The 27,988-nt window shown below is 33.5% G+C and overlaps 1 protein-coding gene across 1 annotated transcript; it reads left to right on the forward strand.

The window, feature by feature from the left end:
- Window positions 1-7: 7 nt before the first annotated feature.
- adss1 (adenylosuccinate synthase 1) lies at window positions 8-27,912 on the forward strand. The gene is given in 14 exon segments (NM_214820.1): window positions 8-211; window positions 6,869-6,971; window positions 8,923-8,985; window positions 11,468-11,518; window positions 11,617-11,683; window positions 13,594-13,701; window positions 13,776-13,857; window positions 16,644-16,770; window positions 18,493-18,647; window positions 21,332-21,456; window positions 22,376-22,473; window positions 23,708-23,857; window positions 25,319-26,439; window positions 26,534-27,912. Coding segments are annotated over 13 exon segments (1,371 nt in total). The 5' UTR covers window positions 8-22; the 3' UTR covers window positions 25,372-26,439; window positions 26,534-27,912.
- Window positions 27,913-27,988: the final 76 nt, after the last annotated feature.

Raw genomic sequence — 27,988 nt, forward strand, 5'->3', positions numbered from 1 at the left:
GTTTTTCCTCAGACTCCTCAGCATGTCCTCCGGCTGGTCACAGAACGACCACAGGAGCTACTCGAACCCGCCGCCGGTCTCCGGTAAGCGGCCGAGGAACGACTCAGGGAACAAAGTGACGGTGGTTCTGGGAGCGCAATGGGGTGATGAAGGAAAGGGCAAAGTTGTGGATTTACTCGCCACAGAGTCCGACATCGTGGGCAGGTGTCAGGTAATGCCACTTTTAAAAGATTAACCCTATTATTATCAACTCTAAAATTGAGGTAAAGTTGGTTTCATATTAACACATTCTCCTTGTATCATTATAGGAATGTATTGTTTGCCAATACTAAATAAAGTAATCATATTATCAGCCAATGTTATCAAAGTAACGTTGCAGTGTTGTTCAAATGTCACATGCGATTTCAGACCCAGTATTCACCCTGGTAAACAACAATATAGTGCTACAAGTTAATAGCCTACTGGACCAATGTACAAACATGAAACCAACTTTACCTCAGCATCATTAAACAACTTTTCTGAAACTTGTTTCATCTGGAAGGAGAAAAAAAGTGTAATTGATTATTAACGTTATATAGGCCAGTTTAACCAGTATCATTAATGGTTTCATTTACATTTTTGAAATACTTAAATACCAATTACTTTATAGCGAATTAATAATGTATATAGGCAAATTAACATGACTATTAATGCATACATGCAAAAGAAATATAGGCATAAGTGTCTGTGTATAATAATTTATAATAAAACAGTGTACTGTAATATATATATATATATATATATATATATATATATATATATATATATATATATATATATATATATATATATATATATGAGCAATATCACACGAGTAGCAGTGCGATATGGCTGTATATCGGCACTGGTGGGAGTGTGTCTGCTTGTGCTTGTTGCTGGCTGTATGTGGGCAGAGTAATACACAAAGGGTAAAGAGGCTGTAGGAGTTCTGATATTGCAGAATATCACACGGCTATCAGCCAATCAGATTTGAGAACCAGACAGAACTGTTGTATATATATATATATATATATATATATATATATATATATATATATATATATATATATATATATATGTGTGTGTGTGTGTGTGTGTGTATAAATACATTTTTTTTTATTTGATTTATTTTCAAACAAAATATCATAAAATGTCATTAACAAAAATAAATACATTTCAACATGGTCGAAAATGGAGCGGGATGAAGCATAAGCTTATTATTCTCCCACCCCATTACCACATACATCATTCGTTTATTACTTAAACTTATTTATTCTTTTACTCATCTGTTCTTTTTACATGAAACCTATTTGATCCTTTTGGCATCTTTGACAAATAATATGTTTGATTCCATTTGTACCTTTTCATTTTGTAACATATAGACCCAAAGAAAAAAAAAATACAAATAAAATACATAGTACTGCAAATAGACAAAAAGAAAAACAACAACAAAGTACTGCAAATAGCCATTAATTAAATGTTCATCATACCTTTCTCTTTTTATTCTTTTTTAATCACCTTCATCTTCATATTCCTTTATTAATATATATTTATACAGTTTTTAAAATTGATCAATATCCTGTTTTAGAGTCTGATCTAGACTGTTCCATAGTTTTACACCACGTGCAGACATAAACAAACGTTTTAAAGTTGTTCTTGTTTTCAACATCCAAAAATGTAGTTTTTCTCTCAGATTATACCCCCCTAGTCGTTCTTCAAAAAACTTTTGTAAACATTTTAGAAGTAGTTTATTCCTAGCTTTAAACATAAACTGTGCTGTTTTAAACTTAACCGAATCATTCAACTTAAGTATCTTTAATTTAAAAAATAAAGGATTTGTATGCTCTAAATACCCGACATCTTCTATTAGTCGAATTACTTTTTTCTGCATTGAACGTAAATTAGATTTATATGTATTCCCCCAAATTGTAACTCAATAACTCATGTATGGCAACATATGTGTGTTATATAATATATACATTGATTTATTGTCCAGGATAAATCCTGCTTTATACACTATTGCTATAATTTTTACCAACTTTCCAACTAATTTTATAATTCAATACAACACCAAGAAACTTAATTGCAAACACTCTTTCTATAACCTCATTATCAATTTGTAAATCTATATTATAACTACTTTTTAATTTCCCAAATAACATAACCTTTGTTTTACTTATATTCAATGACAATTTGTTTACGTCAGACCATAATTTCAATTTATCAATTTCTGTTTTAATCGACTCCATAAGTTTTGGTAAATTATGCCCAGAACAAAAAATGCTTGTATCATCTGCAAATAAAATAAACTTAAACAACTATATATATAATTGATTTATTATTTATGTTACCACAGTGGAATGAACCGGCAACTTATCCAACATTAGTTTTACGCAGTGAATGCCCTTCCAGCTGCAACCCATCACTGGGAAACATCCATACACACACTACGGACAATTTAGCTTACTCAATTCACCTATACCACATCTTTGGACTTGTGGGGGAAACCGGAGCACCCGGAGGAAACCCACACTAACACGGGGAGAACATGCAAACTCCACACAGAAACACCAACTGATCCAAGTTAGGTTCGAACCAGCGACTTTCTTGCTGTGAGGCGATCATGCTACCCACTGCACCGGCTTCCCCCACAGTTCAAACAGATGCGCTATAGGGGAATTGATGAACTAAATTAGCTAAAAGGGCCTCCGCTGGAATAGTGGGTGGTTCATTCTGCTGTGGTGACCTCTGATGAATAAAAGGACTAAGCCGAAGCAGTATAATACAGTGACTGTATGGCTAGCCTTTTAGCTAAATTTATGATTCAGACTTTTTGGTCATCCTTTTTTTCGGTCTCTGTTTATATACACACACACATTTGTGTTCGAACAAACATGAAATGCTGATAAACCCTTATCAGTCTAACCCTTATGTGAATGTTGGAGGAAGTGATGTCATCATAATCTCTGTCCATTCAGTGCTTACTTCAATATTCAGAGACGTTACTGTTATTTACAACATGAAATTTTACAAAGAAAATAATATATTATCGCCCTTTAGTGAAACTTTAATTTTTTTTTTTCCCTAATGCTGTTTATCAGAGCAAGGACATTTTTCACAGTATTTCCTATTATATTTTCCACCTAAAGTCTTATTTCTGTCAGTTTGGTTGGAATATATATATATATATATATATATATATATATATATATATATATATATATATATATATATATATATATATATATATATTAATAACTGCTGTGGGCAATATTATTAGCCCCCTTAGGAAGTTATATAATCCATTCTCAACAGAGCAAACTACTGTTGTTCAATAACTTGCCTAATTAATCTAGTTAAGCCTTTAAATGTCACGTTAAGCTGAGTGCTAGTGTTCTATATCTAGTCTAATATTATATGCTGTCATCATGGCAAAGATAAAATAATTCAGTTATTAGAAATGAGTTATTAAAACTATTATGTGCAGAAATGTGCTGAGAAAACTCCTCTCTGTTACACAGCACTTATTTTTTAGGTATACTGTATTGTAAGTATATTACATTTAGTTATATGTTAATAAATTGCATGAAATGAACCCCAAAATAAATAAAAAACCCTTTGCAAATTATAATTTTAAGACCAGGCATGAACAAACTGTCTAAACTAGATGTCGAATTGGGCATTCCGCTGTAGGTTGACTCGTTTGTATTTACTGAATAACGAAGCACCACCTAAGTGTGATTACTGCCAAGATGCTCTTACCATCAAACATCTTTTGTTGGAATGTGGAAGTGTAAATACCATTAGACTAAATTTTTATAAGGAAATACTTTGATGGACATTTTTACAAAAGTACCACCAGGAGAATTCTTAAATTATTTATCAAAAATGTAACTACAAAATGTAATTTTTAAATATATTTTTGTGTGAATTTTATTTATTTCTATCCTATATATTTGTCTAAGTAACTCTTTTTATTGTAAAACAAAATTTTTTTCATCATGTAATATTTTTATATATTTCAATTTTACCATGAAATAGCCATAAGCTGCTGATATGGCAATAAATAAATAATAAATAAAATTAAAAAGATAAATTATATATTATTATTTAATTATATAATTGATATAATACTATATATTATATTTATGTAATATATATCTATCTATTATAAGTGTAATTATTCATTTTCCTTCGGCTTAGTCCCTTTATTTATCAAGGGTCGCCACAGCGGAATGAACCGCCAACTATTCCAGCATATGTTTTACGCAGCGGATGCCCTTCCAGCTGCAACCCAGTACAGGGAAACACTCATTCACACACACACACACACACATACACTATGGCCAAGTCATTCATTTTCTTTTCGGCTTAGTCCCTTTATTAATCAGGGGTCGCCACAGCGGAATGAACCACCAACTTATCCAGCATATGTTTTACGCAGCGGATGCCCTTCCAGCTGCAGCCCATCAATGTGAAACATCCATACACACTCATTCACACACATACAATACGGACAATTTAGATTACTCAATTCACCTGGGGTGCGTTCTTCGTACCTCGCTTAAATGATCTAAGATGATTTGGCAGATCCTGGATCTTTTAATCTTGATAACTGTTCTCTGGCTAATTTGGTTCTTCAAACAAGTTCGCGAATCAGATTAGAATGTCTGGATAAACTGATCTGAGATCGCTGCGTGTGTTGTGAAGGACAGATCTATCGATCCTCGAAATCATGATCAGCAATGCCATGATTGGCTGACGGCACAGCAGCGTAATGACATCATCTGATTAATATTCAATTATCCATGTGAGCAAAATTACATCAAATTAGCAGTAAACGGTTTGTTAAATATGACGCGCAATAACCTTCCACATTTGTTGTGAGCTGCAGGCTTTACACTTTCATGTGTCAAGAGTATTCATCATGTATTTCAATGCAAATCGATGTATTTAGTTCCACATTTAGAAAATATTGTCTATATTATAGTAGCCGTTTTTTAATCTGTGTAAAGAATAACTGGTTGTTTACAAAAGTATTTTCATATTGGTAAAGGCGTCTGCAACTTTTGTGAAGCATCAAATCACTGTCATATTAACTATCAAAACATGTTTATGACTGCATTAATGTATTATTGCTTAAAAAAAAGTCACATATTGTGCATTTTATACACAATTTGTACTAAAGCGATCTAAAAAGTTCATATCAATAAGTTTTGTCTTTGCACCACCTGGTGACAGTCTTTGTACTTTCATTTCGAGGGTGCAGATTGCATAAGTTTTATTAATATGTATAACTTTATTTATTTTATTAATGACTATAACTTTCTATATATATAGTTAAAAATATGTACCATTTTCCCTAGTGTATATAACTACTACTGTAATAAAATATCAGAATTCGGTACATACTTTCTGTATTATCTTTGCTTGAACTGAGCCGATCTAATCCTGTTTACATGAATTGAACCTGCTCCCGATCAGGTTTAAGCAAGCAGAACTGTTGCTATGACAACAACTCTCGGATCAGCTTTGAAGAACGAAACGATCCTGCATCGTGTCAAATAGTCAATATCCAAATCCAGCTAACTGAGTAATCCACGTACGAAGAACAGACCCCTGTACCGCATATGTTTGGACTTGTGGGGGAAAACGAAGCACCCGGAGGAAACCCACGCCAACACTGGGAGAACATGCAAACTCCACACAGAAATGCCAGCTGGGACTTGAACCAGTAACCTTCTTGCTGTGAGGCAACAGTGCTAACCACTGAGACATGTGTGGCTCTTGAAAAGCTCACATCTCTGAATTTTGTGATATCTGTAAGGTGTTTTTAAACTTTGTGAATAACTGAGTGAATAACTATCGAAGAAGCTTTTATAATGATTATTATTATTATTATTATTTACAATTTTTTAAACCTCTCTGTGGTCAGTTTTAGATAATGGGGTTTGATTTATTTGTAAAACCTTGTAAAACTTAATGTACAAAGAAATTTCACCGCAGTGCGGCTCATGTTGTCTTGAACTGTGCGTGCACTATAATGTATTCTTAGCTGCTGATGCCTGTTTATGAGTGGTTCATCGCGGTGAATGTCAGTCCCAGAATTCCTGGCCTTCACTGAACTCGGGTCACATTCCCAGCGTTTCAGGACATGTGAGAAGGGCACGGCTGGCCAGAGAGAAGGCCTGATGGAAATAAGCTCATAGTAAAGGGCAAAGCGGCCAGACTCAGGTTTCCAGGTCTCCTCCTCAAGAAAAGAGGACTGTAAATCTTGACCTTCAACCTTTGGGTTATGGGTGTCCCTTTGCTCTTTGCAGAAAACTTTCCACTGAGTGTTTGTTCAGCACAGTGTCCTAAAGGAAATTAAAATAAAGTTTTTAAATGTATTGTTTGTTAAGGATGTCTAATAGCTTGTGTGCTCCAAAACAGGGACCAAATTCACATTTAAAAATTATAAAACTGATGTAAACACCCAAAGTTTGTCTCTTCCACCTGAATGGATCAACAATTTTTTCAGCTTCTAATCAAATCTTCTGACCAATTAAATGCTCTCTAGTATCTGACATGCCCCGCCCCCCTTTCCATTCATTGAATTTTCATTTGATGCACTTAAGCACAAACAGTCTCACTGGCAGAGCTGTGAGAAAAACTAAATGCTATTGGATTTGTTGTTAAAGGGGAGGAGCTACTCTGCATCCCGCCCTCTCTTCATGTTTCAGTTGAGATTACGTCAAACATCGAGTAAAATTATGCACATTTCAAATCACTTCACATGACTTTTTCTGTGTCTCTTCGCAGAAGGTTTCCACAGTGTTTGTTTGTTGATGAGTGTTTTTCTGTCTCTCAGGGTGGAAATAACGCCGGCCACACTGTGGTGGTGGAGGAGAAAGAGTACGATTTCCATCTTCTGCCAAGTGGAATAATCAACACCAAATGCACATCATTCATCGGTGAGAGTTTATGCTTGTATTAGATTTTTTTATTTATTTAAATGTATAAGTTAAATATGTATATTTAATACAAATTATTTATAGATATGTATGTAAATGTTTATGTTGTATATTTTATTATATATGTATATATGTTATGTGTTTATAAATACTTAAAATGCTAAAATATACAAAACTAAAATATTTATTTTTATAAAACTAGTAGTATATATAAATATTTAATAAATATTAGGGATGTCAAAATATTAATTATGATTAATTGCATCCAGAACATACAGTTGAAGAATTTTTCGCCCCCCCCCTGTTTATTTTTCCCCCAATTTCTGTTTAACAGAGAGCAGATTGTTTTAAACACATTTTAATTCATAATAGTTTTAATAACTCATCTCTAATAACTAATTTATATTATCTTTGCCATGATGACAATTAATAATATTTGACTAGATATTCTTCAAGACACTTCTATACAGCTTAAAGTGACATTTAAAGGCTTAACTAGGGTAATTAGGTTAACTAGGCAGGTTAGGGCAATTAGGCAAGTTATTGTATAATGATGGTTTGTTCTGTAGACTAAAATTTTGCTTAAAGAGGCTAATAATATTGTCCTTCAAATGGATTTTAAAAAATTAAAAACTGCTTTTATTCTAGCTGAAATAAAACAAATAAGACTTTCTCCAGAAGAAAAAAATATTATCAGACATACTGTGAAAATCTTGTTACTCTGTTAAACATCATTTGGGAAATACTTAAAAAAGAGAAAAAATTCAAAGGGGGCAAATAATTCTGACTTCAACTATATATGCATGTAAATATTTAAGAAAATGTTATATATATATATATATATATATATATATATATATATATATATATATATATATATATATATATATATACATACATATATAATACAAATTCAATATAAATATACATGTAAGAATTTCTGTGTTGAATATGTTTATATTTTATATGTGCTTGTATTTATACCCAATGAGTATATACAGCGCACACATATATAGTATGTAAATACAAACTTTTATTTTGGATGCAATTAATCACAATCATTTAATAGCACTAATTATACATATAATTATATACACACTACCTGACAAAAGTCCTGTCATCTATCCAAGTTTTAGGAACACAAATAATAACTCGACTTCTAGTTGATCATTTGGTATCAGAAGTGTCTTATATGAAAGGCAAAGGCTTCTAGATTTTGCTTATTTGAGCACAATAAAATCTGATCATGTCTTGATTCTTCATGATTTGATGAGGACAGTAAGGTCTGACTCTGCTCAGACTAAAGTCTCATCACTGAACAGAAATAATGTCCAGTATAGAATATAAAGTCCTGCTGCAGTGGAGACAGAATGAATATTGTGTCTGACTCCATCATGAGCTTGGAGGACTGCATCCATACATCTCTGACATGACTCACATCACTGATTAATAAAGTCATCTTAAAAACCTTCAGCAGGACTCCCATAGTTCATCAAGATCGGTTGGGTTCATCTTTAAAGCCTCCTCCTTCATCTTACCCCAGACTTGCTTAATAATGTTCATTTCTGGTGACTGGGCTGGCCAACCCTAGAGCAGCTTGACCTCCTTTGCTTTCAGGAGCTTTGATGTGGAGGCTGAAGTATGAGCAGGAGCGCTATCCTGCTGGAGAATTGTCCCTCTGCTGTGGTTTGTAATGTAATGGGCAGCACAAATGTCTTGATACCTCAGGCTGTTGATGTTGATCATCCACTCTGCAGATCTCTCGCACACCCCCATACTGAATGAACCCCTGTGAGAATCTTAAGTCCATGCGGGTTCCAATAGGGAACACACATAACCTAATTATTGTAGGTGTAGCAAGTTGAAGTAATGCAATGGTTTCATCTTTTTGAAATATGCTAATTTCTGAGATTATAAAACTTAAAGTAAATGGACTCTCATTAATCTGCAGGTAATGGCGTAGTCATTCACCTTCCAGGATTATTTGAGGAGATTGACAAGAATGAGAAAAAAGGTAATGTATCATAATTTACATATGCAATAGGCTTGGGCGGTATCCAGATTTTGATACCATCAAACCATCTCCCTATTTTACCTCAATATATGATATTATCGTGCATTAGTGCTGTGCAATTTGGGGAAAATATCTAATTGCAATATTTTTGACAGATATTGCGATTAGATTTGATAGGTGATTTTGTAGTCAAGCTTCAGCTCAATAATCTGTATCTTAGCTCATGGTCGTGATTAGGTCGTGATTGCGTTGCTTTTTTGCGGCTTAATTATTGTGATATCCTGATTGCAACAGAGAAATGCTGTAGACTGTAATAGACTGTAAGTTAATACTGTGAGGAGACATCTCTGTAGACATAGGGCATTTCATGTCAAGTTCAGCCTTATAATCTTAAAATGTCAGCAAAATCAGCAGTTTTGTCGTCACTTTAGACATTACGCTAGAGAATCATTCAAACACGAGCTCTACAGTGATGTTGGGGAATTAGTAACAACTTTTATTCTGACGTCATCTGCAGATGTGAATGAATGGCGGAAGAAAGTAGTTCCTAATACAAAAGGGTTTTAAGACTCTCCGTGTTTGATTGTATTTTTTATATACGCGATTGTGCCGTCGAACTGTTGTATAAACACAATATCGCGTTTGTATAAACAAAATTTTTTGACAGATATTGCGATTTCGATTTGATAGATAATTTAATTTTGTTGTCAAGCTTCAGCTCAATAAGTATCTTAGCTTCTTACTGCTAAAATGCAGTGAGTGTTAGTTAAAAAAAGAACTGAAAAGATATTAACTTAAACATTTATTCAAATTAGTTTTTATATATTTATAAATGAAACACTCATTTTTCTCTAGAGCAAACAGTAAACACAAATAAAATTACCTTATTTTTCTGTAAACTAGTTGAACTCAAATTAGGAAGATAGTGTGGCTTATTATGAAACCAAAAACATAAATAAAATAAAAAATACAGAACACTCAGCAAACTAACTTGGCTGACACAACTCTGAAATTGTACTTTGCTGTTGCTTGCTACTAGATTACGTGTCACTGGCAATACTCTCCGGTTGACTTTTTTAGCAAGACACTCATCACTCAGTTGTGCTCACTCAGTTGGCTAGTAAGACTATCACACTCAGACCCCAGTCACGCATTTGCTCTGGGCAGGGGAAATTAAACAATACAAATATACTTGTGATTGGCTAATCGCAACATTTCAAATTGCGATTGCAATTCGAGTTCGATTAATCGCACAGCCCTACCGTGCATAATAAAAAGAATTATGACAAAAGGCTCAGACAGTAGCCCCTTTCACACAGTGATACCGGTAAATATCCGGAAAATTTCCGGAACGACTTTACCGGTATATTCAAAAAAGTGCTGTTCACACAGGCGAGGACGTTACGGAAATTTTCCGGAAAAGAGCATTCACACATCCATTCCAAAATACCGGTAAATTCTGACATCATTCACCACAAATGAGCTTTAAACGGCTGCGCTTGTGTTTGTAAACATTTGACTACATTACAAACTCTGTGGATGATCAATATTGTGAACAACTTTCGCAGGATCACTTTCGCATGTCGAGATGTTCATATTATGTGCGTGTGCAGGCGCTCACAGGCTGTTTCACTTCACAGGCACACGCAAAGCTTGAAGGTAAACAAACAACGGCTTATCATAAGAATCTCATCGATGATTATTTACACAGTTGGCATTAAGAAGAACATAGAAACGTGATCTGACTAACTTCTAGCAGCTGAATGTGTCTGGAAAAATATTTAAAGTTTTTTATTCTCACAAACCGCGCGGACGTAAATGCGTCTGACTGTTGTGATTGGCTAAAGCAGACGTCTCACGTCAGCACGTTCTAGACGTGCACGCGCTTATTACGGTAATCTTCCTTCTGCATTCACACAGCGCAGCATTCCGGCAAATTGCCGGTAATGTTACAACTTCTCTTTCCGGAAAATAGCCAGAACGAATTTACCGGTATTTTCAAAAAGGACCTGTTCACACATACAACCTTTCCGGAAAATTGCCGGCAATTTTCCGGAAAGGTCTGTATGTGTGAAAGGGGCTAAAGTCACTAAACTGTTGGCTTGTGCCTCAACCATTCAGAAACTAAATAACCTATGTGCGACCTTGAGGTATTTCCATCTCTCGCAGTCACCTTTTTGTTGCACAATTAGCAAATTGCCTCATGCGTATTTACCGCCTCTCCCTTCTCGTTAAATCGAAACCGGAAATACTGCCCAACTGTGATGACAACCACGCATACGCATTTTTAGGCATTAAATAAACTATATTTAGTAATTAATCCTTGTCTCCTAAATAAGTGCATTGACGGTATAACGGTATTAAAACTGATACCGTTGCTATTTTTAGATTCCGCAGTATACCATATTACCGCCCAAGCCTAATATGCAAACATGAATGCTTTTTAAATCATAGGAATAATTGTTTATTCTTTCATGAAAAGGGCTGAAAGGATGGGAGAAAAGACTGGTGATCTCAGATCGGGCTCACATCGGTAATATAACCAAACCTAAACAATAGTGTGTGCTTGTGTCTGTGGTGAAAGATATGAAGAATGGGAGATGATCTCACGATTGCATGTCTCTCTGTCAGTGTTTGACTTTCATCAGGCCGTGGACGGACTTCAGGAGACTCAAAGACAAGCTCAGGAAGGCAAAAAGTAAGAACAGAACAACAGGCTAGTGTATGGCTTGTTAATTTTTTTTAAATGGATAATTCTGGTCCTTGATTCTGATTGGTTTAGCAATACGCTGCATCCTAATTCACCTACGTTCATAAGGCATGTGCTTTATGTGAAGCAGCAGGTTAATCTGTCATTCATGCAGAGAAATCTCCTCAGGTGTTTGGATAATTCAGCATTCAGAAGTTAATGTCCAAACACATCCTCATAGAAGTTACGTTGTTCTTGCAGATGAATTTAAACACTTTCCAGTTGGCTAGATATATATTAGAAGTCATTCTAACAACTTTACCGAAGCCTCTCCACTTGACGGTTGGTCTTATGCATCTGCCATGTTTGTAGTTTGTTTACACTTTTCAGACTCCACGTCATGCCAAAAAACACCTCTCAGCTGTTCTTAAATTACTGTAAATCATGGCTTTGCTGGGCTTAGTGCTTCTGTCAATATGTAATATAAATTTAATCTGTGTCCACAAAGTTTTTAAAGACATCAAATGTTGGTTTTCCTGCTTTAAATTGTAAGAAAGGGTGAACTTCTCAATCAAATAAATACTTTTAATGTACATTTTATACAAATTGTATGTTTTTATTATTCATAGTGCATTTTTCTTATAGTCAAAAGTGCTTAGATATATTATATATTATATATATAATAATATTAATTAGTTAATCGAATTGGTGCAGTGGGTAGTGCTGTCGCCTAACAGCAAGAAGGTCGCTGGTTCGAGCCTCAGCTGGGTCAGTTGGCATATCTGAGTTTGCATTTTCTCCCCGTGTTGGTGTGGGTTTCCCCCAGATGCTCCGGTTTCATCCACAGTCCAAACACATGCGCTATAGGGGAATTGGGTGAGCTAAATTGGCCGTAGTGTGTACATGTGTGTGAATGAGAGTGTATGGTGTTTTCCAGTGATGGGTTGCAGCTGGAAGGGCGTCCGCTGTGTAAAATAAATGCTGGATAAGTTGGCGGATTAATAAAGGGACTTAAATAAAATGAATGAATGAATAAATCAATTGAAAAATAATGAATATTGTTTTTAACTTTGATCGTCAACATTTTCCTTACTTTAAAACAAGCATTTTTTTAGCACTGAGCAAAGAGGAAACACAATTAATATAACAGAATCCAAATAAAACGTTTGTTTTGACTTAATATATGTGTGCGTGTCTTTCATTCATTCATTTTCTTGTCGGCTTAGTCCCTTTATTAATGTGGGGTCGCCACAGTGGAATGAACCGCCAACTTATCCAGCATGTTTTTACGAGGGCGGATGCCCTTCTAGCTGCAACCGATCTCTGGGAAACATCCACACACACATTCACACACATACACTATGGACAGTTTAGTTCATCAATTCCCCTATAGCGCATGTGTTTGGACTGTGGTGGAAACCGGAGCACCCGGAGGAAACCCACACCAACACAGGGAGACCATGCAAACTCCACACAGAAACGTCAACTGACCCAGCCGAGGCTCGAACCCTTGACCTTCTTGCTGTGAAGGTACAGCACTACCTACTGCTCCACTGTGTTTCTGTGTGTGTGTGTGTGTGTGTGTGTGTGTGTGTGTGTGTGTGTGTGTGTGTGTGTGTGTGTTTTATATAATTATTATGTATATGTGATATGAACACATACTTAAAAACAGAACTATACAAACTTTTTTGCAACATAGACTGATAAATTTCTATTTAATTTGTGCCATATGCATATATATATTATATGTAAATATAATTACAATTTTTCTCAAATATATGCATGCATGTGTATATTTGTATATACATAATAAATATACACAATGCACATATATATTTTAAAAAATACTTTTGTTTCAGACTTCCCAGTTTTTTTTTTTGTGCTTCATGGTGATATTATTTGTGTGTATTTATTCACAGCATAGGAACCACTAAGAAAGGCATCGGACCCACATACGCCTGTAAAGCATCTCGCACTGGCCTTCGCATTTGTGACCTGATGGCTGATTTCAATGAGTTTTCAACAAGGTAGATCCTCTGTAAATGCTGAAAAGGAAACGTGAGTGCAGTTGTTCAGAAGTGTTCATTACTGTCTCCTGAAGGGTGAAGAATCTGGTCCAGCAGTACCAGTCCATGTACCCTGCTCTGAAAGTGGACGTGGAGAGCGAGTTAAAGAAGCTAAAGGTCTTTAAAAACCGTTTAATTTTTCCTAATAAACCTCTTGCTTCTATATGGTCATGGTTTTTCACATTTGCATTGTTGCTGCTGTTTAATGTCATTCATCTATTCTGCCACCTGCACTTTTAAATATGTATATTGATGAAAATATATACTTGATGTTGCAGTGATATTGTTGTCAATTTCACGTTTTTCAATATTAGTTGCTGAATGTTTTCTAATTGTACTTAATTTGTGAGGTACATTAGTGTGAGTATTGTAAAGTATTGACTCTTCATCGATTCACTTTAAAAATAAGCTGTTGAGGCTAAATAGGAAAAAATTATACTGTATGTGATGTCAAAAAGGGTTTGCACAAAAGTAATCTAAATGTGATCCAAAAGAAGTCAGATTATGTTACCATAAATGTGTAATCCAGGTGTCTCAAACTTAAATTGGCAGGGGGCCATTTCAGCGACTGACAATTTCTAGGAGGGCCACTTTAACATTCAAGCACAAGAACAAAAGTGGAAACCTGACATAATTGATGCATCTTTGGACAACAGACAGGATGCTTATATTTCAAGCATCCCCTGACACCAGTGATAATGCAAATCAGCACGTTTATCATCAGCTGCTGAAATATATCTGTGGTTGTCGTGTGTATGGCTGAGCATTAGACAAACACACAGCTATTCTTCCACTGACTACATGCAGTCAAAACTCTAGCTTTTTGTTTCTTGTTGTACATATTATAGGGGGAGTTTAATTGCTATGAAGATACTACAAATAATAGGCATGATGATTATTATTCTGTCCCAACCAATTGTATTTTCCTAACAGCGTAAGAACAGCAGATGCAGTTACTAAGGTAACTTTAGTGACTTTACAGGCAATTGTTCTTCTCAATATCTTTCTTTCTTTATAAACTAAAACAAAGAGGGGGTAAGTAAGTACATAATCACATTTACTTTAATAAGTTCAGTTCAACTAGCAGTACAATTTTACTACTGTACATAGTTTTTATGCAAACCTTAATAAGCATATGTGGAAAATCTATTAAATGAGACCATTTGAATCGAGTATTAGCAAAATTATCATATTTGTTACACCACCAGCATAACGTGTAAGCCATGGAGATGTGTTTACACAACAAAATACAAGCGGTATAAAACTGATAATAATCAAACGACCCTTGAATATTTACAAAAATAGCGCTTTAGTAAAAATAGAGCACTTACGGACACGGAATTAAAACGCATGCGTGTTACTCAACCGTACGCTGAAAGAAAATGAAAGTGAAACGAATCTGAATGCAGTACTATAAATGTCAACTAGGTGGCGGGTCCAAACCACAAGTGGCTATATGCGACTGCACAACAATAATAGTGGTTCAAAAATATTTGTTTTGTTGGGCAGAATCTCGCTATATTTTTGATATTATTTTTTCTACAAATCTTGCCATGTAATATATAATTATTTACTGATTGATTAGCACATAGTAATGTAAATGTAATCCAAAATGTGTAAACTAAGAGATTATATAACTTACTACAAAATTTGGCATGCAAATTGTAATTAGTAACTGAGCACAAAATTAGCACAAACGTAATCTAAATGTAATTAACCAAAAGTAGTCAGATTACATTAACATAAATGTATAATCTAAAAGATTATATTACTCACTATAAATATTGCCATGTAATTTGTAATTAGGAACTTATTGTTAGCACAAAAGTAATCTAAATGTATTCCAAAAGTTGTCCATAAATGAATAATCTAAGAGATTATATTACTTACTTCAAATATGGCCATGTAATCTGTAATTAGTAACTGATTGGTTAGCACAAAAGTAATCTAAATGTAATCCAAAAGTAGTCCGATTACATTACCATAAATTTTATCATCTAAGCGATTTTATTACTGACTACACATTTTCCCATGTAATTTGTAATTAGTAATTCCATGGTAAGCAAAAAAGTAATCCAAAAGTAGTCAGATTACATTACTATAAATTTTATAATCTAATATTACTGACTTCAATTTTTTTCAAATAATTGGTAGCCGATTGTTTAGCAGAAAAGTAATCTAAATGTAATCCAAAAGTAATCCATAAATTTTATAATATAAGAGATTTTGTTCCTTACTAAAAATATTGCCCTGAAACTTATAAATAGTAACTGATTGGTTAGCACAAAAGTAATCTAAATATAATCCAAAAGTAGTCAGATTACATTACCATAATTTTATGACCTAAGAGACTATATTACTGACTACAATTTTTTATGTAACTTGTTATTAGTGATTATTTAGCACAAAGTAATCCAAAAGTAATCCAAAAGTAGTCCATAAATTAATAATCTAAGTAATTACCTTCACATTTTGCCTTGTAGTTTGTAATTGATAACTGATTAGTTAGCACAAAATAATCTAAAAGTAGTCAAAAAGTAGTCACATTACATTACCATAAATTTTATAATATTACTGACTACAAATTTTGTCAAATAATTAGTAACTAATTGGTTTAAACAAAAGTAATGCAAAAGTAATCAAAAGTAGTCAGATTACATCACTTTAAATGTATAATCTAAGATATTATATTACTGACTACAAATTGTCTAGTAATTTATAATTAGTAAGTGATTGGTTAGAACAGAAGTAATCTAAATGTAATTCAGATTACATTACCACAAATTTGTAATCCACTACATAATTAATATTTTCTGACTACATCATTTGTGATGTAATGTGTAATCTGTAGCTGATTACAGTTTAGTAATAGTAATCCACCACCTCTGTCTGTTAATCTACAGGAATACGCTGAGAGGATAAGACCACTGGTCAGAGACGGTGTCTATTTCATGTATGATGCAATTCATGGGCCGCAGAAGAAAATCCTGGTGGAGGGAGCCAACGCCGCCCTGCTTGACATTGACTTTGGTAAGGAAATACAGTTGAGGTCAGAGTTATTAGCCTTCCTGAATTATTCTTTTTTTTTTGTTTTGAGAATAAACCAATAAGAGTCTCATCTCCCATTCCCTTTAAGAGTCAGTTGCGTCGCGCCATAAGCGCATTTGCTATTTACATGACGTGAAGTCAGTGTAAGTGGAAAAACTGAGCATTTCACTAGAGAGAAAACAGCTAAACAGAGCATCTGCAGCGCATGAATGATAGATAAGGCATCTCAATATTTTCATTATGATACTTTCACTCTTGTGGATAGGGAAACCTTTACGCACGGACATCAATTAACCTATACATAATTAATTTAGTTTGTTAAGCGCAAAGATTTGTTCTAAAACTATTTCTAAATTCAGTTCTAATTTCCAGCAAACGAATAAATGAATAATAATAACGAAGTGTTTAAAAACCTGAGTTATATCCTAAAACACATGCTGTGCCCCATATGGTCTAAAACAGGTGGACAAATCTAAGCTTGTTTTTAATAAAACAAATATAAATATAGATATAGTAAATAATACTGCTAATAATCATAACATTATACAAAAGCAAATTGTTATTAATGAACCGAAAAAGGCTCCCGAAATGAAGAAGACATGAAGGCAGTGGTTTTTAAATTCGAATTTTTCTAATTTATTTTAAATGAATAATTATTTTTTTATTTAATTTTAATTTAAGTTTTTAAATTTATGTAGGCTGGAAAATAATATGTTTTGCAATATTTTAATCCTTTATATTTATATCCTATATATATATAAATATATATATATATATTCTCATTATATCCTATATTTATCCTTAATATTTTAATTTTTTCACATGTAAAGATATTTGCGTATTGCTCTACATCTTGTGCGTATTAAGCAGTGTGTAAGTGAGGCGCAACTCTGCGCCGGAGTTTAGACCGGGTTTGTTTTGGTCTAATGAAAAATCTATTATAGTTTCTCAAAATAGCAACGCGCCAGCAGTGCGCCACAGAACGCCTTTCTTTCTAGACCAGAACGCCTATGGGCGCACATATGAGCGCAAATGCATTTGCTATTTAAACAGCGTGCTGCAAAACATCAAAACAACTCTTGCGCCAAGCTGAAACTAACAAACAACTATTGCTATTTGGCGTCAGTTTGCATAATACCAGATTAATGTGTGAAACATTTGCTCATTAGTTTATAATATATACATTTATATAGAGATTTTGCAATGTTTTTTGACCTTGAATAACATAATGTTACTATTGGGTTATTTTAAAGTCCACATGAGCTGGAAGCTGTCATTTAACTTTGTATTGTGATGCAGTTCCCACAGAAGCGGAATATTAAATGAATATACAGTGGGCATGGCTTGTTTTTTCTACTGCGAGCTGATTGGATGTAGTAAAGTAGGCGTTTCATTTAGAAGGATGGGGAAAAGGAGTTTGGGGAGAGTAATTACAACCTAACAGACTCCTCCTGCTCATCATTTCTGTCTGTTTTCAAAACTGACAGCTGGAGCGACAAGGTTAAGTATGTTAGCCACGCCCAGTACCTCAAACAGACCTAATCTGAGAATGTAACTGAGAACAAACAGGAAGTGCATTTTCAGATTTCAATTAAAGGTTAAGTTTTTATGTTCTTAATGGCATGCACAGATGAATTGTTCACCAAAATTCTTCACAGTTTTGATTTCATGTGTATCTTAAAGGCTTGTATTCCATCTTTGTAGGAACGTATCCGTTTGTGACGTCGTCTAACTGCACTGTTGGCGGTGTGTGCACGGGTCTCGGCATCCCTCCTGCAAACATCGGCGATGTGTATGGAGTGTCAAAGGCCTACACTACTAGAGTTGGGATCGGGGCCTTTCCTACAGAACAACTCAATGTAGGACAAACACCCTTTATTATTATTGTGCTCCATACAATACGGATACTGCTTCAGATCAGATTTACAATACTAGAAGATAAAGTAATCAATGATGCAGACTCTGAGACTAACTGCATTTTCAGCTACTTGCAGTTGGGTTATAATTAGGGATGCACAGTGTATTATGTATTATTTTCACTTCACATGTTGCCCACACTTCACATTTGCTGCCTACCACTTTTTTTACTGGTATTTTGATATTGGTTAATGATAAATTGGTTGGTTTATTTATACATTATTCTATATAAAAGAAAGTTAGCTAAAGAAAAGAATAGTTGATTATGTTCAGAAATCAGTTCAAGCTTTTCTAAAGTTAAGATTTTAAAATAAAATCAGATGTTCACTTTATATGTTTGCTTTTTGTTTTTGTAATTATGCAGAAAAAAATGATATATTTTAGCGAATATATTGGTTATCGGACTTCAAATTGAAAGAGTTATAGGTTATCATTCAAAATTTCATATATTTGTTATCATTATCCTTGAAAAAAGTCATATATTGGTTGTCATTATCAGTCAAAAATTCCATATATCGGTTATCTTTAATAGTCAAATTTCATAAATCGGATATTGTTATCAATAAAAGATTCCATATATCGGTTAATGTTATCAATCAAAAGTGTTATATATTGGATATCATTATTTGTCAAAATTCCAAATATTAGTTACTGTTATTAGTCAAAAATTCCATATGTCAGTTATCACTATCAGTCAAAAATTCAATATATCGGTTATCGTTATTGGTCAAATATTCATACATTGGTTGTCTTTTTGTCAAAAATTCATATATCAGTTATTGTTATCAATCAACAATTCCATACATCGGTTATTATTATCATCAAAAATTACATATATATATTACAAATTACATATCTCGGTTATCACTATTAATAAAAAATTCCATAAAAAATATTCCATATATATATCGTTATCAGTCAAAAAATGCATATATTGGTTACTGTTATCAGTCAAAAATTCCATTAGTCAGTTATTGTTATCAGTCAAAAATTCCATTTGTCAGTTATTGTTATTGGTAAAAAATTCCATATATCTGTTATCAATATCAGTGAAATATTTCAAATATTAATTACTGTTATTGTTTAAAAGTTCTATATCAGTTATTATTATCAAAAATTTTATATACCAGTTATGGTTATTGGTCAAAAATGTCATATATCGGTTATCGTTATTGGTCAGAAATTCATATATCGGTTATCGTTATGTCAAAAATGCATATATCGGTTATTGTTATCTATCAACAATTCCATATATCGGTTATCATTATAAGTCAAAAATTCCATTTATATTGGTTTTCATTATTGATCAAAAATTCCATATATTGGCTATCGTTATCAGGCAAAAATTCCATATATCGGTTATCAATATCTGTCAAAAATTCAATTTATATTGGTTATCATTATCAATACAAAATTCCATATATCAGTTATTATTATCAGTGAAAAATTCCATATATTGGTTATTGTTATCAGTCAAAAATTCCAATCCATTCATTGTTATCAGTCTGTATTTTATTTGCCAATTATTGTTATTGGTCAAAAATTCTGTATATCGGTTATCGTTATCAGTCGAAAATTCTATATATCAGTTATCATTATTGGTCAAGAATTCCATATATCAGTTACTGTTGTTGGTCTAAAATTCCATATATCAGTTATCATTATCGGTCAAAAATTCCATATATATATATATATATATATATATATATATATATATATATATATATATATATATATATTATCATTATTGGTCAAGAATTCCATATATCGGTTAACGTTATCTGTCAAAAATTTTAGCGGTGCATCCCTAGTTGTAATAGTTAATTAAAACTAAAGCCATTAAAAAACTTCCAAATAAAATCTGCTTACTTTGTTTCAGCTAGTTTCCAAAGAACATTTGTTGTTTGAAATTAAATAATATTTATATGCCAAAGCGGCATTTTAAAATAACAGCTGTATAATAATAAAGAATAATACAATCTTATCATAAAACAAAAATAAAATAAATAAAAATAAATACATTTTAAATTCCCAATATAATTGTAAAGCTTATGTTTTTAATGTTAATTTAGCTGTACATATATATTGGGAATTTACAATTGATTTAAAATTTTTATTTAGTTTGTTTTTGACTGTTATTTCTTATATTTTGAGAATTTAATTTAGTTTATTTTTTGTTATTCAATCAGCGTTTATTAGTTTTGTGCAGAAGCAATTAATAAAATGAATAAAAATAACTAACACGTGAGTTTTGAGGTAGTTTCCTTTTTTACATTTAAGTATTATTTATTGATGGTTGTAATTTAAATATTTCTATATTTCTAGTTATTACTTCATGTTCACTAATGTAGCTAAACAAAATTGACTTATTATAAAGTGTTACCATTAATGTAATATATTATTAGATGTATTTACAAAAATATTTAAATCTGATCATGTGACTAATACAATGAATGTCATTTTTAATCAGAGATTTCTCATTCATTGCTAATGAGACATAATTATATTTACAATTATGTTTAAAGTGTCATCTTTTCCTAAACATTTTCTCCTAAATGAACACTTGGGGACGCAAAAAAACTTTGTTAAAAAGATGAATATTAATAATCAATGTGTCTCCTCATAGGCTGTTGGTGAACTGCTGCAGACCAGAGGTCATGAGGTGGGCGTGACCACAGGCAGAAAGAGACGCTGTGGTTGGCTGGATTTGGTTATTCTTAAATATGCGCACATGATTAATGGATTCACAGCGTACGTATTTATCCTGTAGAAAAACATATTTGGAGTGAAATACATGCTAAGATTTACTAAATGATGTATTTACGAGCACAATGCATGCATTATTATCAACAATATGCAAGTGAAGTAACACTAATGTTTATAAATAAATTAAACTAACCTATTATTCCACTTTTTAATGAAGTTTCAGCACTAAATAGCACGCTAATGATAATAATAATAATAATAATAATAATAATAATAATAATAATAATAATAATAATAAGCTCTCTGGAACTGACCCTTTCAGGCTTTGATCCTAATTTAGTCGTTTTTGTGACTGTTGCTTTAAATTCAAATGAGATTGGGCACTTTTCAAAAGAAGGCGGAGCTACAAATGCCTGCATGTCAGCATAGTGTCAGATGTAAAACAGCACTAGCTGTGTTGTCAGTGCTGGTCAGGTGCGCATGTGTGCTTCAGTGTGAGTGTGTGCTTCATGCTTCTGTCATGGAGACTCCTGTCGCTGTTCATCTGTGCTTCATCTAGAACTCCACATCTATAATCCTCTTAGTCTATGCTGACATTATCTTCAGCAGCTCAAACACTCTATAGGCTAATGGACAGACGGCTGCTTCTCACTCAGGGCTGCTGTTTATGCTAATGAGGGAGAGATGGGCACTAGTGGGCGGGGCTTTCCCCTTCTGATGACACGTACAAAGGGAGAATGTCAATCAAAGTGTTTCTACAGACTGTTTATATCAAGTCTGACTATAACAACTATAATTAATTTGTGTTAATCTTTAGAAGTTGGAGATATTCACACACTGCTGACACAGAACTGGGTTTAAACCTCTTATAGAAGTTATTTTTTTCATAATAGCTCCCCTTTAACTGTGTAAACTGTGTTCTGAGTGAATGTGAAGCACTGTTTGTGTGTTTGCGTTTTCACAGCATCGCTTTGACTAAACTGGACATTCTTGATGTTCTGGATGAAATTAAAGTGGGCGTGGCTTATAAGATCAACGGCAAAAGAATCCCACATTTCCCAGGTACATTTATGGAGATATTTGGCGGCACAGTGGCTCAGTGTTTAGCACTGTAGCCTCACACTAAGAAGGTTGCTGGTTCAAGTCCTGGCCAGTTCAGTTGGTGTTTTTGTGTGGAGTTTGCATGTTCTCCCCGTGTTGTTCTCCCCTCCGAGTGCTCCGGTTTCCCCCACAGTCCAAACACATGCGCTATAGGGGAATTGAATAAACTAAATTGGCTGTAGTGTATGAGTGTGTGTGTGAATGAGAGTGTATGGGTGTACCCGGCGGAAACCCACGCCAACACGGGGAGAACATGCAAACTCCACACAGAAACAACAATGATCCAGCTGTGGCTCGAACCAGCGACCTTCTTGCTGTGAGGCCACAGTGCTAACCACTGAGCCACCGTGCTGCCCAATTCTCTTCAAATCTTAAAATTGTAATGTTTATCATTCAAGTATTATAGTTTTTATTACATATCTTGTTGATTATTGTGTGTAATCTTATGTTTTGAAGTGCCAGTGTTGTTTTTATTACTGATTTTATCACTAAATATTTTTAACTAGATTTGTGTGTTTTTATTTTAGGCAAAAGTTTTGGTCATTTTATTCCACTTTTGTGTTGTTTTTTTATTATTATTAATGTGACTTATTATTAATGTGATATATATATATATATATATATATATATAATTTGATGAATTTTAACACACTAAATAAAAATAATTGTAGTTTTTTTTAAATATTATTTCACTAAATTGTTTGTTGTATTTCAAGATATTTTATTTTATTTATTTACATTTTTGTATAAGTTAACAAATGAATGCTTTAATTAAAAAAAATATATATTTTAATTTTATAAAAAATTATTAATAAATAAATGTTACATTTTTAACAATATTTTAAATCTATTTTAATTTTAAATTTAAATATTTAAATTTGTTAATATTTTAATGATGTTTTAGTTTTTTAATAATTTTATTTTTGTTAAGTTTAATTTATATATAATATATATAAATTAATAAATAAATATTTTAGTTTTTAATATTTAATTTTTTAAATATATAAAAATATGTTTCTTTTTTATTAATATTTAAATATATATATATATAATTTAATCATTAAAAATGTTTTAAAAATTTTATATTTTAATTATATTTTAATAGTTATATTTAATTATAGCTAAATGATTTGTGCGTTTTCTTTAGCTATATTTGACAGTTTGTGTGTGTGTGTGATTTTCTGTGTGTTTTTAGCCAATCTGGAGGTGCTGCAGAAGGTGGAGGTGGAGTACGAGACGTTCCCCGGCTGGAAATCAGACACTTCAGCAGCCAGAAAGTGGGGCGATCTTCCTGCCAAAGCACAGAACTACATCCGCTTCGTGGAGAATCACATCGGGGTTCCCAGTGAGTACTGCACACCGAATTCTGATTCAGTTCGGTTTAATTCAGTTCAGTACTGCTTAATTCAATTCATTTCAGTTCAATACAGTTCAGTTTAGTGCAGTTCAGGTCAATTCATTTCAGTTTAGTTCACTTCAGTTCAGTACAGTTTAATTCAACTTAATTTAGTTCAGTTCAAGTCAGTTCAGTACAATTTAGTTCTGTTAGTTTAGTTCTAGTTTAGTTTGGTGTTCTCAGTGAGTCCTGCACACTGACTCTGTCAGTCTGATTCAGTTCAGTTCAATTCAGTCCAATCCAGATCAGTTCAGTTTAATTAAATTAATTTCAGTTTAATTCAGTTTAGTTCACTTCAAGTCGCTTCATTTAAAATCAGTTCAGTTAGGTTTAGTTTAGTTCAGGTCCATCAATTTCAGTTTAATTCAATTCAATTTAGTTCAGTTCAAGTCAGTTAATTACAGTTTAGTTTAGGTCTGTTAGTTTATTTCTAGTTTAGTTCATGTGTTCACAGTGAGTCCTGCACACTGACTCAATCTGACTCAGTTCAGTTTAATTCTTTTCAGTTTAGTTTAATTCAATAAAGTTCAGTTTAGTTTAGTTTAATTCAGTTCCATGTAGTTCAGTATAGTATAGTTTAATTCAGTTCAGTACAGTTTATATAAGTCCAGTTCCATTAATTTTAGTTAAGTTCAAATTAGTTTCAATCATTTCTGTTTAGTTTATTTCAGGTCAATTAATTTCAATACAGATCAGTTTTGTTCAATTCAGTTTAGTTTAGTTTAGTTTAGTTTAGTTTAGTTCAGGTCAGTTCAGTTCACTTCTATTCAATACAATACTGTTTAGCTCAATATAATAAGATCCATTACATTACATCGCAATACAGCTAAATTCAGATAAGTAAATTCAGTTCAGTATAGTACAGTTCAGATTTTGTCAATTCAGTTTGATTCAATTCTGTTCAAATCAGTTCAATACAACTCAGTTTTGTTCAGTTCAGTACAACTCAGTTCATTTCAATGCACCTCAGTTCAGATTGATTCACTTCAGGTGAGTTCAATTCAGTACAAAGTACAATTCTGTTGAGTTCATTTCAATGCAACTCAGTTTAGCTCTGTTAAAGTTTGAGCATAGCTCTTTTCATGATAGATGATACATCTTTACTGCAGTTTTACAAAATAGATTATCGTGTTCTATCTGTTATATTATCTATATTATTATTACTTAAATATAACTTATTTTATTCCAATGATTATATATTGAATAATGATTATTATTTACTATTAAATTATATAATCATTGACAATAATTCTTAATTATTATTATGTTTATAATTCATTACTAATAGTACTATTTATTACTTTGTTGTGTTTTGTGTTATTATGACCAACATTTTCCAAATATCTCTTCAATTTATCATAATATTTTTCACTGCAAATATTTTAACTCTGCTTCACTTCTCCTTCACAGTTAAATGGGTCGGCGTCGGCAAATCCAGAGAATGTATGATCCAGATGTTTTAGGATTATTACCCACAATCCTCCAGTGACGCCTGTCTGAAGATCAGCAGCAGTGTTTTTGCTGAACCCCATTCACTTGCCCATCAGACTCCTTAAAGGGACAGTTCACTGAAAATAATAGTTCTGGTATTTGCTCTCCCTTTACGTGTCCCAAACCTGTGTGAGTTTCTTTCTTTTGTTAAACACAAGTGAAGATATTATAAAAAATGCTGGCCATTTGCAGCCATAGTATTTTTTTTTTTCATGAAGCTTTGAAACATTCACAAATCATTTGTTTTCGAATCAGTGATTTCGGAGCACGTATCAATCAGATAAAGTCATGTAATTTCAGTAAACGAGGCTTTATTGCGTCATTAGTTTGTAAACATTGAGATAATTCAATGTTTCTCCACTGGGAGGCGATCTGTGTAATATTATAACATCCGCATGAATCACATAATTCATTCAGTTTGTCCCCTAGTGGCGAATCACTGAACTGCTTCATAGTTTTTACCTGATCTCAAGTCAGTTTTAGAAGTTTTAACGAGGCATCTGAAGTGGATTAATGGTTAATAAGAGTTAATATTCTCTTGTTGACCTGTTTAGTAGAGCCTATTATTTAACAAACAATAAGTCCTGAAAACTAACGCATAAATGTTTAAATATTCTATGCAGACACTAAATATGTCATGGGATGGCTCAGTGGTTAGCTCTGTGACCTCAAAGCAAGAAGGTTTCTGGTTTGAGTTCTGGCTGGGTTTGTTGGCGTTTCTGTGTGGAGTTTGCATGTTCTCCCCATGTTGGTGTTGGTTTCCTCCGGGAAATTTTCCAGTACTGGGTTCCGACTGGAAGAGCATCAGCTGTGTAAAACATATGCTGGATTAGTTGGCAGTTCATTCCACTGTGGCGACCCCTGATTAATCAGAGACTTAAGCTGAAGGAAATTGATTAAATATGTAATGATATTAGATATGCTAAGTGTATTTATACTGTAGGTTATAGTTTCAATTTAAAATTCACAATGGGTTAGTGCGTTGTCGTAGCATTATGGTGATTACGGCGACCCAAATTCAATTCCCGGTTAGATTTTCTTTCTTTTATCCTCTCCCTTTCAGCTTTACTGTCTCTAGTATTTACTAGCCTATCCCAGTAAAGATGATAATGGCTAAATTAGTATATATATATATAGTTTGCAATGGTTTTTATTTAAAAATCTGTTCAAATAAATGTTTTTCTTGCATTTATAAGCGTTCGACCAGCAGGTGTCACTAGCACATGGCGTTTTGAATGCTTCGAAACTCATTCATTCATTTATTTTTCTTTGGCTTAGTCCTTTATTCATCAGGGGTCACCACTGTGGAATGAACCGCTATTTTTCCAGCATGTTTTACACAACGGATACCCTTTCAGCTGCAACCCTATACTGAAAAACACCCACACACACTCATTCACACACACACTCACAAACTACGGTCAGTTTAGTTCATCAATTTCCCTATAGCGCATGTGTTTGGACTGTGGGGGACACCAGAGCACCCGGAGGAAACCCACGGCAACACAGGGAGAAGATGCAAACTCCACACAGAAACACCAACTGACCCAGCCGGGACTCGAACCAGCAACCTTCTTGCTTTGAGGTGACCACTGAGCCACCGTGTCACCCCTAAAAATAATTATTTATTTAAAAAAATGCAATATGTTTGCTAAAATGAGTTCTAATGGATGTTTTTGTTGCATTTATAAGCGTTTGACCAGCAGGTGGCACTAGCACATGGTGTTTTGAATGCTTCGAAACTCATTCATTCATTAATTTTCCTTCGCTTAGTCCCTTTATTCATCAGGGGTTGCCACAGCAGAATAAACCAACTATTCCGGCATGTTTTACACAACGGATACTCTTCCAGCCGCAACCTAGTACTGGGAATCACCCATACACACTCATTCACACACTACAATCAGTTTAGTTCAGCAGTTCCCCAATGTGTTTGGACTGTGGGGGAAACCAGAGCACCCGGAGTGGAGAACAACACGGGGAGAACATGCAAACTCCAATACCAACTGGCCCAGCTGGGACTCGAACCAGCGACCTTCTTGCTGGTGACAGTGCTAACCATTGCGCCACCGTGCCGCCCCTAAAAATAGTTATATAGAGGAAAAAGTTAGCACTAATTTAGATAAAAAGGAGTTCTAATGAATGTTTTTGTCACCACATTATTTGGATGCTCAGAAACCTTCATTTCTCCATCACTAGTTCCTACTATGAGAGTCAGTGGCTGCTTTTCTCCAACATTCTCCATTAGATTTTGTTTTGTGTTCAACAGAAGAAAGAATCACACGAGTAAATGATGAGGAAATGGTGAACTGTCCCTTTAAGAAGCGCTGTTTGATTTGATAAGAGATGTTTATGTCCAGGCATTATGAGAGAAACTCAATGTGTTTACACCAGCCTTTAAAAAAAAATACATGAGTTGAGTTTCCAGGATTCAACTTCACCCAAAGTGGCATTTCTGTATGTTTTATTGCATTTGTTGTTTCATGTGAGACACATAAACTGAACTCCCTGAATATCACAGAGTTTTGTCGTTTTTGTGTATTTCCTTCTAAGGAATATGCCACTCTTAGGGCGTGCTCGCATTGTGTG

Source organism: Danio rerio, chromosome 17 (genome assembly GCF_052040795.2).
Source record: "Danio rerio strain M-AB ecotype USA chromosome 17, GRCz13ab, whole genome shotgun sequence".
NCBI lineage: Eukaryota > Metazoa > Chordata > Actinopteri > Cypriniformes > Danionidae > Danio > Danio rerio.